Below are 16,436 nucleotides of genomic sequence, written 5' to 3' on the forward strand. Positions count from 1 at the left end.
TATAAGAACTTGAACCTCAGAGAAGGTAAATAACTTGCCCAAGATCCAAGAGCTTAGCCTCAGTCAGGATCCAAACCCAGGTGTGCTTGGCCCTGGGTGAGAGCTGAGCTGCTGAGTTCTCCCTTATTCTCTCTTGCCAGGGAACCTCACGTGCCTGTTGGCTCACTTAGCAATGTCTGGTTTAGTGACTTTCTTCATCTTACATGTTTAGATCTTGTATAAGTAGAAAGACACTGAAGAAAACATGTCAAGACCTTTTCCTTCTTAGTTCTCAGGGGCAAGCAAAATGTGCAAATAATCATGTTCTTGAAGGGAATTTGCCAATGACAATCTTTAAAAACTAGAAATCAGAAAAGTAAGTCATTTAAAGTATAACCTGGGCAAAGGTGTTCTTACATTTTTCTTTTCATTGTTGGAGAGGAAAAAGAGAAACACAAACTTTTCGTTTTCCTGTCAATCACCTTAGTTTTCCCTGACTATCAAAGCAATATATGCTCTTAAAAAATACAAAGAAACTATAAAATTATGAAAAAAACAACAGAAAAAAATATAGTCATCACTCAGAGCCACCACTAATGTTTGAACGTATTTCCTTCCAGCTTTTTTCTATGCATTCAATTATTCACCCACAAATATGACAATTTTCTTAGGTAGATTTTTAGAAGGGGTCCCTACTTAGATCAAAGAAAATAAATATTTTAAAGGATTTAAAATGTTTAAAAAATTCTCATAATTTAAAATCATTTCAATTGAGTAATGAAACTCAACAGTTGAATAAAACAGCTGTGTCTCTAGTAACATGATAATCCCTTCCTTCTTCAAGCCCCTTCTCCTGATGAGACCACTGTTAGCAACTGGTTCTCTCCTCTTCTGCATTTTCCTTCACTCATCAAGCACACAGACCTATATGCAGGTTTAAAAACAATTCTTTCCCCAAACTGGGATCACAGCTCTGCATATATTTCTAAAATTTGGTATTTTCAATTAAAATACATAAGGGAAAATCCTTTCAGTGTCTGTGCACATATTATTAAAATAGCTTTTAGCATCCAGTGGTATAGATGAGTCATAATATTTTCAACTATGCTCCTGTAGACCATTGAGAGGTTTTTTTTTCCCATTAAACAATGCTGCAGTAGATACCAGCTCACCTACATCTTTATGTACTGACAGTTTTATCATTGCAGAATAAGTTTTAAGAAGTGGAATTGTTAGTCAAAAGGTATGTATTTTAAAATTTTAAATGAATACTCCTAGATCTCTTTCCCGATAGGTTTTATTAATTTAACTTCTGACTAACAGCATATAAGACTACCCCATGTGCCCACCTCTTTCCCGGAATTTGATCGTAAGTATTTAAAACAATTTTTGCCAATCTGATAGGTAGAGTGTATCTCATTGTAATCAGTGGTTCCTTACACAGTTAAGCAGGTTTTCATGTGTTTTTAACTATTGAAGAGCTAACTTTTCAAACCTGTTTTTCTAGGCTGGCAAGGAAATGGATACATTTGTGAAGATATCAATGAATGTGAGATAAGCAATGGCGGTTGTTCTGTGGCTCCACCTGTTGAGTGTATAAACACACCTGGATCTTACCACTGTCATCCCTGTCCACCAGGTGCTACACCAAATTTCCTGATACCCTTACAGGCAAAACATGCATTTGAAAACAGGCTCTTGTGTTCCGTTGTAAATATGACTTATGTCTAAGGAGACAAACTGAATAGTGCAAAAAGTTTTACTTAACTTATGGATCCAGGGCACATTAGTTCGGCTATGTTATAAGAAAGAAATAAAACATATTTTGAATATCAATGGAAAACAGTAAGCCTTTACAAACTGTGAAATAGCCTCTTGAGATAATGTAGAACTTGACAGATTTTCTCTATGGATCACAGACCCATTGTTCCCACAAATCATTTATTAATATAATGAGCTCATGAGATGGTTTCCATATAAAGTTTACTTAATAACAGACATAATAGTAGGCATATCATACATGTGAGTTTCCCTTCTCTTCTGGAAAGAAGTCATGACTCCTATTCTCTAATCTAAACTGAGTTACTATCCAAGAAGTTCAGGGAGTTCTAAGGGGTAAACTGAAACCCTGTATGTTTTATTAACCTGAAATAACAGTACTTTGGACTTTTAGAATAATTCAACTCCAAGATCTTCAAAGTCACTGTAATTAAAAAATGTCAACTTCCTTAGTATCAGCACTTTCTGAGTCTCCCAGTAGTTTCATTTGTCTTTTTAGTTTTATTTGTGTCATTAGAAACAACCCTGAATGTTGTTTCTGAAATCAGGTTCCTAATTCTCGTTGTCCATTTTCTTTTTTTAATATTTATTTATTATTTTATTTATTTATTTGGTTGCACTGGGTCTAGTTGTGGCTCGTGGGCTCCTTAGTTGTGGCTTCAGGCCTCCTTAGTTGCGGCATGTGGGCTCCTTAGTTGTGGCAGGTGGGCTCCTTAGTTGCGGCTCGCCAGCTCCTTAGTCATGGCATGCAAACTCTTAGTTGCGACATGTATGCGGCATCTAGTTCCCTGACCAGGGATTGAACTCAGGCCCCTTGTATTGGTAGTGTGGAGTCTTATCCACTGCGCCACCAGGGAAGTCCCTGTGCATTTTCTTAACTATGGAATTTTATTTATGCCACATTACATTTACATTTTCTGTTTTGATGGTGGAAGACCTGTGGTTGGTCTGGTTCCTGTGATATTTGATTCTCAGATTGGGATTCTTCTTCTTGCACATTCCTGACGTTGTTTTTCACGCCCCTGCTCTTGCTGTGATCAGGGTACCAGGGCGATGGAAGAGTCTGCACCCTCATAGACCTCTGCTCGGTCAGTAACGGAGGCTGCCACCCACTCGCGTCATGCTCCTTGGTTCTGGGTAATGACTCATCTCTCCCTCTGGTTTGGGGTATTTTAATATGACCTTCTTAAGCGAATCAACATTTTAGAATCAAAATCCTCTATTTTCAAGATTCTTACTTTGGTCTTCAAACCAAAAATTAATCCATGTTCTAAAACTATACGTTTGGAGTTTTAAAAGTGCAATAGGCTATGCTCTTTTATTATCTGCTCTAATTTTTGCAATTATTTCCCAAGATAATTAAGCCAGCTGATAGATGCATGACTGTATTCCAGCAGGAAGGAGAAAAGGAGGAAGGAGGACCTGTCAGCTCTCTTTAAGGACTCGCCTTTCTGGGCCTTTGGCTCCACTGAGCCTGGCTGCAAGGGAAGCTGGGAAATGTAATCTTTATTTCATGTGCCCATGCTCCCAGTTAAAATAAGGAGTTCACTACTAAGGAGGGGCAAATGGATCTAGGGTGAAAACCAACAGGGTCTGCTATGCTGCGTAAAAGAAGCTTCACCTCCTACAATTAAAAAAATACATACATATTACTAAGTTTTCTCCCAGAAAATGTATCAATTTATATGCTCATTAACAGTGCGTGAAAATATACATTTACCCCACCCTTGACAATAATGGGTACTATTGCTATGTTTCGTTTTGGTCAATTTTATAGGCAAAAATTGCCTTTTCATTATTTTAATTTTGATTAAATCAAAAAGCTTTCTGATTACTAATAATTCATAATGAATACTTTTTAGATATTTACTGGCCATTTAAAACTTTTCTTTCATGTCCTTTGTTCATCTTCTTTCTTATTGATTTGTAAAATTTCATTAGATACTATGAGGATATTATCTCATTATCTATCTTATGTTTTACATGTACTTTTCCTGGATGTTGTTTTTATTTTAATTTTTTGGTTGTATATTCTATTTAGAAGTTTAAAATTTTTATGTAGTCAAAAAGGTAAATGTTTTCTTTTAGGGTTTTCCCTCTAAGAATTTGGTCTTCCCTACCAAACTCTTTAAAAATAGTCAAGTACATATACTCTCATTTATTTTTAATATTAAAATCTTTGATCTTTTTAAGATTTGTTTTTATCTATAGCATCAAATAGAGGTCTAATCGGATATTTTTGTCCAAATGGGTGGCCCCACCTCCATTTATTGAATAATGTATCATATCTCTCGTTATTTCAAAATACCACTTCTACTTTTGCTAACTTGTCATATCATATATATGAAAGAATACATGTGTGTATATATGCATGTATATATGTGTATAACTCTTTAAGTGTTTATTAAATGACTTTAACAGCCAACTGAAGTGGTTAGGAGCATGAATTCTAGAAGAAGACTGGATTTTACTTTTCCCGTGGCTCCACCATGTTCTAGCTGTGTGTCCCTGATGAAAGGCACTTAATCTCTCTGTGCTCTGTCTTCATCTGTAAATGGAAATTATAATAGTACCTATTTATAGGGCTCTTGAGAGGATTAAGTTAGTCAGTATGTGTACAGTGCTTGCAACAGACACTGTCCTCAGAGGGATGCTCTTTCTGGCTGTCAAGCCCTCCATGATAAGAAACTCCCCTTTTCCTTGGCATGCCTCCCATTTGTACACAACTCAGGACCATGACATACAGGCTGACAGCACCAGTGTCAGCCTGCAAATAAATACTGAAAATGTGTCATGTCTTTCTTATTCTTAAGATAAAAACTAGAAAAAAAAAGATTCTAATACTTTCTCTTCACACCTCACCTTGTCTGCCCCTGGGGATGTGTAGACTTTGACGACCCCTTGTTTAGACCACAGAGCCTGAGCTTTGTTACTGGGTCAGAATGGAGGGGACCTGTATTTACATGTCCATTTGTATTTCTAAACAGGTTCCTTACCTGTCTGCACCTGTCTCCCGGGATATACTGGAAGCGGTTATGGACCAAATGGATGTGTGCAGCTCAGCAACATTTGCCTGAGTCACCCCTGTTTAAATGGACAGTGCCAAGTGAGTCCTTTGCTCTTCCTGGGGAAACTGCGTACTGGAGAATAATTTTAGTTTCACTTCTGAGAACTATGTTTTCTATGATTTATAGATTTTAAGGTAATGATTCAAACTTAAGATAAAGAACTGTCAATAACTTTCAGGTAAAAGGTAAGTAATAACTTTAGTTCCCAGGAAAAACCAATGAGTTCATTTTTTCTCTGAGTGATTTACAAAGCGGTAAAACAAAGCCTGCAGTTTGACCCAAATACATCTGATTTCTTATACTTTGCAATTACCGTTTAAATGAATCAGTACAAGTTAGGCTACTGGAAGATGCTTATGGTTCGACACCTTCTACGCAGAATACACAGCCCTGCTGTTCTTTATTATTTGGGTTGGTTCAAGTTTATTGTCTATCCCTTTGTTTTATGACATTATGTTTCTTTTTCCCTTAGGAAACAGTCTCTGGTTATCTTTGTAATTGTGAATCGGGTTGGGCAGGTATCAACTGCACAGAAAACATCAATGAGTGTCTGAGCAACCCCTGTCTGAATGGGGGAACCTGTGTTGATGGCATTAATGCTTTCAGTTGTGAATGCACACGTTTCTGGACTGGATTTCTCTGTCAGATTCCCCAGCAAGGTACGCTCAGCATTTCTTGTACGACAGATGCTCACAGGTTAGAAGTATCATCCTTGAGTGAGTCCTGCTGCAGATTTTGAACCTGCTTTCTTGTTCAGTTGCTCAAAGGCTTAGAACTAAGTGTTCCCTTGCAGAAATGGTATGAAATTCACAAGGTAAATATATATTTCAATTTAAGCCATAAAAACTTTTTCATCAAAGGAAAAATTAAATCTATATTTGCCACTTTCATTATGTCCATTTTGAAAACAAAATATGCCAAAGGTATTGTAGTTTTCTAAGAGAGAGTTTTCTCTATAGCAGCCATTTCATTTCCTGGGAATATTACACGTAATCATGTCACTCTCCTCTCAAATACACAGTGGCTCCCTTTTGTCTGTTAAATAAAGTTTGGGACTGTTTTTCAATCATCCTCTATAACCAGGCCTCACCCTATCCATCTAACCTTATTTTTCACTAGTTCCCTAAAAATACGCCTTTCGAGCCAGACAGATTTCCTTCTCTCTTGACCCCATATGCCACCGCATTTCGGCTGTGTTCCTTTACCTGGGAAATTTCTCTCCCCAAACCTCTCCGAATTCCTTCTTTGCTTCCCATCCAAATGTATCTGTTCCTCCGGACTGCTTCTTATTCAGCCTCCTCCGTGAACTTCTTCTGACCCTCCACCCCTCCCTCATTCCTCCTGATTCTGAATCGGCACATTTTTTGAGACTGCTGTGTGTTTACAACTCTAGTAGACCCTGTGGAGAAATAAGCAAGCAGAAAATAAAATAGTCTCCACCTATCATCAGCTTACCTTCCAGTTGAGGAGACAAGACGATACACAACGGCCGAGGAGAGACGGGAACTAAAGATAAGAATTAAAGTGTGTCAGGTGTCACAGAGACAGAGGGAATGGGTGCCGGAGAAAACCCCAAGAGGCAGGGAAATTCAGGCGGAGATGAGGAGACATCAGCTGGGCTTTGAACACGAGGCGGGATTTGGGTGGATGTTGAAGGGGGACGGGGGAGAAGAAAGAATGGCAGGGCTTTTGTCTCCAACGAGAATTGCTCAGAGCTCTCTGAAAGCTTCGGCAGCAGGGCGAGCCTTTTCAGAGTGTCTGAAAAGCACAGTTCATCTTCTTTTCCTTTGCAGTTTGTGGAGGGTCCCTCTCGGGGATGAATGGAAGCTTCAGCTACATGAGCCCTGATGTTGGTTATGTTCATGACGTTAACTGCTTCTGGGTTATCCGAACCGAAGAGGGAAAGGTAAATACAGTATCTCCCATCCAGATGTACACTTCACTTATATGTATGAACATGTAGTATGTGTATATATTACATAAAATACACATAATGATAATTCAACTATATGATAGTTGAATTATCTGTACTATATGTATACTAATTATCTACAACTATCATCATACCTTATATTGAGGACTTTCTAAGTATCAGGCATTGGGCTGAGTATTTTGCATACCTTTCTCAAAACTTTATACTAATTCTTTGAATTAAAGTACTAGTATCCTCATTTTATAGATGATATAATGGAAACTATGAGAAGATAAGTAATTTTTAAAAAACATTCTTTAGCTGGTAATTGGACTAGTTGGATTTCAAAGCCAAGTTTGTCTTTCAAAGTCCATGCTTTGTCCACTACGGATGCTACATGGGTTGGCCGACAGCAAGCCAGTAATGTGTACAGTCATGTTGCTACCGAGACGGTAGTGATCACTCAGTGTTATGTTGATTATTATTAAGGTGGTTTCCTTATCCAAGTCTTCTCTGTGGCATTGCTTGTGCCGACGTGCTGTGCTAATTGCTTCACATACACTTAATCATTGCAGTGTAATTCTCATAACCCTGAAAGATAAGAATTCTCATCCTCATTTTACCCTTGAGCAGCTGAGAAATCTGTCCAGGGGTGCGTGGTCTGTAAGTGGCCTGCAGGGACTTGAACCCAGGCCATTCGACTCCAGTGATGGAGCTGCTGTGCAAACACTCTTCAGATTAAGATCCGAGCCCAAGGATTTTAGTGCTTTTATCCCCAACATTAATTACTCAGACTTTTCCAAATATTTATTTCTCAACCAACACATGGACTCATGAAAATAAAGTTGTATGTCTGAATAGCTAAGGCTTTCCCTTGAAATCCTATTAATTTTTCTCAGCAAGCTAATGTTACAGAGGTCATTGTACAAGGTCAGAAATATTTTTTCCCTTGAGGAGCAAGGATTCTTTGGGGCCTGGTGACCCCACAATAGAATAAACTCCAAAATCAGTCTCTCAGTGGGTATGTTATGTGAATTTCCTTCCTTCCATTTAGTTTTCATGAATTCTGTTTCCTGACATTGAAAACATCTTTCTTTCAAGAAAAAATCATTTTGTGAGAAAATTTTAATGCATTTATTGTGAATCTGTAAAATACTTCATGCTGTTTTTCTTAATTATTGTGATTTTTATATCTTCTTATCCCCATCACAGTTTACATAATACAGTTTATATAATATTGAAATAAGGGTAGTTCAATTCATAAACATTTATTTGATTTTCATTGAAATTGCTTCAAGGACAAAAATGATGTAATGTTGAGTAACAAATCTTAAAAATACCCTAGCACAGAATTTCAAAAATACCCTGTTACCCTTTTTCATGAATGCTGTTGTGATTTTAGATCATAAATTAGATTCAACAGCCTCCTTTTGGTAGTTCGGCTGTTTTAAATGAGGTTGTCAGCACAAAATCTTTTATGTTTCATTAATTATATTACTATATTTAGGCCTGCACATTCTAATATTTTAACTTGAAGACACATTTGTATGTTTATTCTCACCTACTTGCATACTCAGAACTTTTCATGGTACCTTTCCCATGATGTCTGCTCTTGGTATTACTCATCTCTCAATGACATCCAACCACCAAAGACTAGCACACTTTACACTTGCCTACACCATGTCTACTGTCTACACCCGAGGTCGTCCATCCAGGCTGGGCATCAGTTGAGAGGTTCAGAGACCCCTGAGGAATCAGCATCTCTGGGGGTCACTGATGAACTGTGGGTATGCTACACGCTACAGGTTATTAGTTAAATTTAATTCAAGGTAGACGTTTAAATGTTATATTTTACTGATTTGGAAGCACTGTTAACTATACATTTGGAGTGCCTTTGTTTAACGAAGTTGACAGTTTACTGAAATCTATTTCATCAACCCATTGAATAATAACTCAGTGGGTTTAAAGTTTCAGTCACAGTAAGTGAATAAGTTCTAGAGATCTGCTGTACAACATAGTGCCTCGAGGTAACAATACAGCATTGTGTACTTCAAGATGTAAGAGGATAGATCTCATGTTGGGTTCTTACCACTGAGAGAGAGAGAGAGAGAAGGAAACTGGAAGGTGTTGGTTATGTCTATCACATTGACTGTGGTGATGGTGTCACAGGTGTTTACATATGTCCAGACTTCTCAAACTGTACACATTAAATATGTGCAGTTCTTTCTATATCAGTTATACCTCAATAAAGCTGTTAAAAATCTATTTCATTAATATTAATATTTTTTATATTAGCTGAAGTTAGGTCTAAGCAATTTTTAACACAAGTCATTTAATATATAGAATTGTCATATGTATTTGTGAATACTTAGGAAATTAGAGATCCATCTCTTGAACGGGACTCAATATAAATGCTTCCAACTAGTAGGAGAAATACTTTAGAATTAACACAGAAATGAACAATAGTCTCTTGTGACCTTTATATTTTTAGGTGCTGCGGATCACTTTCACTTTTTTCCAATTAGAATCAGCGAACAATTGCCCACACGAGTTTCTTCAGATTCATGATGGGGATTCCTCCGCGGCGTTTCAGCTTGGACGGTTCTGTGGCTCCATCCCCCATCACGGACTCCTCAGCAGTGACAACGCCCTCTATTTTCATTTCTATTCTGAACATTTAAGAAATGAGAGAGGCTTTACAGTAAGATGGGAAACACAGCCACCAGGTAAGTGTAAACATGGAGAGAAATAAAGCAAATTCTTGAGGTTATTAAATTTTCTTGATCAGTGTTAGATTTTTGGATACCTTAGCTGTTTTTGTTTTGTTTCTTTTGTTTTGTTTTTTTTTGCGGTACGCGGGCCTCTCACTGTTGTGGCCTCTCCCGTTGCGGAGCACAGGCTCCGGACATGCAGGCTCAGCGGCCATGGCTCACGGGCCCAGCCGCTCCGTGGCATGTGGGATCCTCCCGGACCAGGGCACGAACCCATGTCCCCTGCATCAGCAGGTGGACTCTCAACCACTGTGCCACCAGGGAAGCCCACGTTAGCTGTTTTGAGATCTAATGATATATGATTTTTATAATTATTTTAAAATCAAGTAAATCTAAACTGAACTGGACTTTCATTTTGTGTTCAGAGATAATACAGTTCAGATGAATTGAAAGAGTTTAAAAAACATGCGTCTTTAAGCATCCCCTGTGAGACTACTGAACAGCATCTTTATAGCCCCTGCTAGTACATACTGTGGGGCATTGGGGACATTGTCTCCTCCTTCACTTAGTATTTTTTATCTTAATGTCACATGATGATTTGTTCCTTCTGTTGTTATTTGGGTTTGGGTACTCTTTTTTAAACTTTTTTACTATGAATTTTTAAAGCATATAAAGAAGTAGAGAGAACCACACACTGAACCTCCGGTTCACCCATCAATAAATCCGTGGATCTATTTCTGGAATTTCTCATCTTTTCTGTTGGCTTATTTATCTATCCTGTGCCACATTGGCTTTGTACCGACGCTTAAAATCTGGTAGTGTAAAACCTCTAACTTTGTTCTTTTAAAATAAGCTAGATCCTTTACATTTCCATATAAATTTTAGAATCAACCTGTTAACTTCCCCCAACAATCTACTGGAATTTTGTTGGCATTGTATTGAATCTATAATCAATTTGGGAAGAAATGACCTCTTAAAAATGTTGACCCTGACAATCCATACACATAGACTGTCTGTATTTACTTAGTTCTCTTCTACTTTAGCGATGATTTATAGATTTCAGTGCTTAAGCATTCCACTGCTTTTATTAATATTTTCTCTAGCTATTTGATGTTTTATGCTATGTTCAATGATATTATTTTTCTAAAATTTTATTTTTCATTTTTTGTTAATATATAGAAGTATTCTATGTATAAATATTTTAAAATATTTTGTTTTGAATCCAGCCATATTGCTAAATTCATTCATCAATTTTAATCATTTTCTTTGGTAGAGTCTTTTGGAATTCTCTACATACACAGTGATGTTACCTGTGAATATGTTATCTGTTTTCCAACTTCCTTGCCAATCTGTTAACTATTATTCCTCTTCCTTGACTTATTTATTTTCTTGGCTAGGACATCTAACATAATGCTGAATAAAAGTGATGGAGTGGGTATCATTGTCTTGTTCCCAACCTCATGGGGAAATGTTCAATATTTCACCTTTAAATATAATGTTTTAGCCGGAAGTTTTTGTAAAGAACTTTTATGACATTAAGGAAGTTCACTGAATTATTATTGCTGGATAACAAATTACGCACAAATTTAGTGTTGTAGAGCATTCATCATTTTCGTATGTTTTTGATTTTGTGGACGAGGAATTTGGAAAGGTCCCAGCATGACAATTATCACTTGATCTCTTAAGCAGTTACAATGAGATATTGGCTGGGACCGTAGTCATCTAAAGGCTCAATGAGGCTGGAAATCCAAGATGACTCACTCATAGGGCTAACAACTGAGGCTGGCCTCTGGATAAGAAGTCAGCCAGGCTGTTGACTTGAGTGCCTACATGTAACCCCTCTCCTATGGTGGTCTTAGAGTAGTGGAACTTCTTTCATGGCAATTGGCTTCTCTCAGAGCAAGCATTACAACAGAACCAGGCAGGGGCGGCATAGCTTTTATTGACCTATCCTTAGCGGTCATATTGTGTTATTTCTGCCATATTTTTAATTGGTTGAAGCAGTCACGGGAATTACCTGGCGGTCCAGTGGCTAAGAGTCCACGCTTTCACTGCTGAGGGCATTGTTTCAATTCCTGGTCGGGGAGCTAAGATCCCGCAAGCTGTGCAGTGCGGCCAAAAAACAAAAAGAAAAAAAGTTGTTGAAGCAGTCACAAGCCAACCCAGATTCAAGAGGAAGAGACGTAGATCCCACCTCTCAATGGGAAAAATGCCAAAGAATTTATGAACATTTTTAAACCATCACACCTTTTATTCCTAGCTTGCCGAGAATTTTTCTTATGAATGGATGTTGAAACATTAAATACTTTTTCTAAGTCTTTTGAGATGATCATGTGGTTTTCTTCTCTGCTTCTGTCATTTCTTCCTCCCTCCTCTCCTGGGACTCAAATTACACACGAAGGTTTTGGCTTTGTCTCCTAGCTTCTGTTAGTCTGCAGTCTTCCCCTGTGTGTGCACAGCTTAGCATTCAGCTAAGGACCCAAGGACACTCGAGTAAATTTTTTTTGGTGCTATTTTCATGCAGCTGCTTTCTCTATAATACCCTGCTCCAAAATCCCAGCCACTTTAGTAGCCCCAAATTCTGAGTTCCGTTTCTTTCACCCAGCAAGAGTATTGCTACTGTTTGGGCCCCGCTGCCCTGCACTGCAATTTGAGAAATGCACACAGAGAGAGTTTGATCATATTTCAGTTTTGTTTTGTTTTGTTTTTGCAAAAATAATTACATCAGGAGGTACTTTTCACTTTGCGATGAACTCTTTGTTTATATCTCTTCTTTTTAGAAGCTCTTCATATTTTAGAGATATTAACTCTTTGTATTACATAGTACATTTTTCCCAGTTTGCCATTAACACTTTGCTTATGGTATTTTAATTTTTTTACCCATATGATAATTTTTTTAAGTACTAAGTTTTAAAACCCTTTTCTTCCTCTGAGCAGCTGAGTTGTTTTCTCATCAGAAACAGTGAGAATCATGTAGCTAAATTTGTTTTACTTTTCGCCTTGGTAGCAAAACTTGTTTTGAATAACCTGCATAGTTATGTAAATATTATAACCTGCACATCTAAAATGTCACTTCATTTTATTTTTTTTCTAATGTATATTTACTGCAGTCTAGTATATCTAGATTTCTGGTTTTCTATTTTACAGTAGCATACAGTAGCTGCCCCAGATGATATGCAGCTTTAGGGGGCTGGCAGGTGGTGGTGCAGTGGGTGTCGGAAAGCCTGGCCCTATCCTCCCCTCACCCCATTCCTGGGAAAGTGGCTCAACCACCCATTTGAATTTCTTCATTTATAAAATGAATGGTATAACTATATCACAGTGTTAAGAAACCTTCTCAAATGAACATTATGTCACACTTAACTCTTCTAATGTATAAAATTATCTGGTTTTTGAAAGGCATAGGGGCTGACAGAAGTTCCAGAACTTTTGTTTTTTGTTCTGTTTTTTGTTTTTTGTTTTTTGCGGTACGCGGGCCTCTCACTGTTGTGGCCTCTCCCATGCGGAGCACAGGCTCCGGACGCGCAGGCTCAGCAGCCATGGCTCACGGGCCCAGCTGCTCCGCGGCACGTGGGATCCTCCCAGACCGGGGCACGAACCCGTGTCCCCTGCATCGGCAGGCAGACTCTCAACCACTGCGCCACCAGGGAAGCCCTCCAGAACTTTTCAAGAGTTAATGTACAACGGGGTAGGGGAGGGATAAATTGCGAGTTTGGGATTAACAGGTACACACCACTGTATATAAAACCGACAAATAACAAGGATTTACTGTATAGCACAGGGAACTATACACAGTATCTTGTAATAACTTACAATGGAAAAGAATCTGAAAGAGAATATATATTCATATATTCTGAATCACTTTGCTGTATACCTGAAGCTAACACAACACTGTAAATCAGCTATACTTCAATATAAAAAAAAGAATTAATGTACAGAAATTAATCTCCTTCAAAGCGAAAAAATAAATCTGTCATCCATTATTCATCTTTCAGACAGTTCAGCACTGCATTTTAAATCATGTCACCATGAGATGGCTAATAAGCACGGAGCCAGACGCATGGGTGGTTCATTTATTTATCAGTCAGTACTCCTGGATTTATAACTTTATCAAACTGGAAAGTAGAAAGTCTTGCTTAACGTGTGAGCATGTCCAAAACTGCACATAGTTATTTAAACGAAGCTTTTCTTCTTACAGTAAAGGCTATGATAATTCTATGTGAATTATAACTTGTATGCAAATGTAAAGTTATTTTTTCCTCTTATTTCAGAGTGTGGAGGTATACTGACTGGAACTTATGGTTCTATTACGTCTCCGGGATATCCTGGAAAGTATCCCCCAGGAAGAGATTGTGTCTGGAAAGTGATAACTAGTCCTGGTCTCCTGATAACATTTACCTTTGGGACCTTGAGCCTGGAGCACCATGATGATTGCAGCAAAGATTATCTTGAGGTAAACAATTGTATTTAGATAAAATTTATCATGATGTGCTTAGAACTCAGGGAACTACAATTGGTGCTGCCCTTGGATGACCACAGTTTATTTGCAATAGTTAGATGTATTCTTCAAGAGGCAGCCGATGCCAACTCCCTATTCCCTCAGCAGGGCAAGCGCGGAGTTCTAACCACTGGACTGCCGGGGAATTCCCACTAACTCCCTATTCTTAACTGTTCCAGCCTGTTGCTTCTTCTGGGTTCCATTTAAATCTGGGAAGCAGACTGCCCTGCCTTCCCCTGTCATTTCCTGGAAGCCCAGTCTCCTACCATGGGAACAGCAGAATTTACTAAATCAACACCCAGGAATGGCTGTCTTCTCCAAAGCAGACTCAGATCTTCAGTTGTCTGTCGTAAACTGACAAGGTGTTTCACAAGTTGCCTATAGTGTTCCATGAAGAAAAACAACTTAATAGCAATTGTGTTGAAATGGATTGCTAAAGGGATAATCGTCACTGGAAAGAGAGGAGTCACCCTCTGCCCCCCCCCCAGTTTATCATTAGTAAAAGATTAAAATGTGGAAGAGGAAAAAAGACTGTTATACTCAAATGCCATAAGCATGTAGGTCTATCAAAGATGCTGCTCTCCATTTGCAGACTGAAAATATCATTGAGAAGACTGAGTTCGTATGTTGCTCCTGTCTTGTTTGTCATCATAAATCTCACTACCCCTTTCAGTAGTGATAAAAGACAAGATGCACTCCCAAGTCTATTAGAGAAGAATGGAGTGCTATGGAATTATTCATAAAGGATGGAAGGGTGTGGCTGTCAAACAGAAATCTCCACAAGTTAAAGTCATTAGTAATTTAACAGGTGTAATGGATTTGAAACCTTTGGGAATGACTGGAAAGTCTTCCTCTCTCTGGAAAATATCAGGAAGATAATCCTTTAAATGTTCCCGTTAAAGTGAATTTTCTTGAAATTAATTTCAGTATATTCTATCAAATTAAAATTAGAGGCATTTTTTTCATTCCTACCTATTAATTCCTGGATATGTATAATGGAAAGAACCAACCATTCCAATAATATTGAAATGCCTCTCATCTCTCAAGAATATTTCAAGGAGCTAGTTAAATTACAGGAATAAAGTCATGCTGCCCTATAACTTTGCTTCCAATAGAACCATTAATTTGAGTGGACAAAATTGGCCATATTAAAATATTATTAGTTCATTGGTACCTTGGTGTTCTATGCAGTACAGAATTTGCAGTTACAATAGAATCATAGAGTGGTTGGCACAATTATTTAAGAGATTAAAGGCCAACAATGAAAATGGTTTTCTACGGTCACATCGTCATTATTGCCGTACTTAATTACTATCGAAGTTTTGCTTTTTAAATTCATAAAACTGTCTTCTTGTTGTATCTAATCTAACTTTACTTGCTTTTCCACTTCTGATCCTCCTGAGTTTTTAGACCAAGCTGTGCATCAGTGACACTGCTGTCATTCCTTCTTCTGTTTTCTTTGCACATATTCATTTCTTCTTCTAGATCATTAGGAATGTATCGTTCCAAAACAAACATCTGGGGCAGGGGGAACCTAGGAAAGGAAATATTGAGAAAAACTCAAAGTGTACACCCAGCCTCAGAGTTAAAATTCAGAGAGAACGGAAGGCATCAGGGTTGGGTGGGAGGAGATTACCCCTTCCTGAACCCCAAGCATATGACAGATACATAGGTGACAGGAGAGCCTCCCAGAGTCATCACTTGTAAAGATGGGTTTTCTGACGTTACTGTACAAAACAACTGGGTTTGTTAAAATCTGACCACTTTGAACTTAATGATCCCTTCTTTTGTTTTAGATTCGAGATGGTCCTTTGCATCAGGACCCGGTTCTTGGGAAATTCTGCACCGCTCTGTCTGTCCCACCCCTCCAGACTACAGGTCCCTTTGCCAGGATTCATTTCCATTCCGACAACCAGATTAATGACCAAGGGTTTCATGTCACCTACTTAACATCACCTTGTAAGTAACTTGGTAACTGGGAGCTTAATATGAATATGAAGGACAGTGCTATGCTTATAGCTGCCTTGTCTTTTAATGTGAGGCTGCAGATGACTTCCTTACACGGATAATGTGTGTTTATAAATAGTTCTCTCATTGTTCCAAATTGTTTTCTTTTTCTTCCCAGAGTTCTATTATTAATGCTATAATATCCCTTGGTCCCTAAATTCTGGGGTCCACATTATGGTAGATATGTGTCAGGTCCCTAAAATTAAATAACTCAGACATCAGTTCCCTAGGGGTTATTCAGTGTTTTGTGGGGAGAGATAGGAGAGAAACGCAATCTATCTTGAGATGTGTCAGATTTTATAGCTATCATGCCTTTAACTTGCATTGATACCTTAAAATAAACCAACCAACAAACAAAAAACAATGAAATGCTCTGTGATTTTTATTTTAGGGCTGTAGCAGATTTTGTTCTCAACATACATCACTGTGCCCTGATGAGAATTCACAGGAAAAACACTCTTTAAGTCTCAATATCAGGAAAA

The 16,436-nt window shown here is 38.1% G+C and overlaps 1 protein-coding gene across 1 annotated transcript in view; it reads left to right on the top strand.

The window, feature by feature from the left end:
• CUBN (cubilin) overlaps positions 1–16,436 on the top strand; it is a 276,297-nt gene that overhangs the window by 15,212 nt on the left and 244,649 nt on the right. Inside the window, exons 9-16 of the mRNA XM_081230089.1 lie at positions 1,487–1,618; positions 2,800–2,895; positions 4,746–4,864; positions 5,299–5,485; positions 6,620–6,732; positions 9,230–9,464; positions 13,721–13,902; positions 15,744–15,906. Of these exons, the coding sequence (XP_081086215.1) occupies positions 1,487–1,618; positions 2,800–2,895; positions 4,746–4,864; positions 5,299–5,485; positions 6,620–6,732; positions 9,230–9,464; positions 13,721–13,902; positions 15,744–15,906 (1,227 nt within the window). The remainder of the gene's footprint in view (positions 1–1,486; positions 1,619–2,799; positions 2,896–4,745; positions 4,865–5,298; positions 5,486–6,619; positions 6,733–9,229; positions 9,465–13,720; positions 13,903–15,743; positions 15,907–16,436) is intronic.

The sequence above is a fragment of the Mesoplodon bidens genome (assembly GCF_964165515.1).
Source record: "Mesoplodon bidens genome assembly, chromosome: 3".
Classification (NCBI taxonomy): Eukaryota; Metazoa; Chordata; class Mammalia; order Artiodactyla; family Ziphiidae; genus Mesoplodon; species Mesoplodon bidens.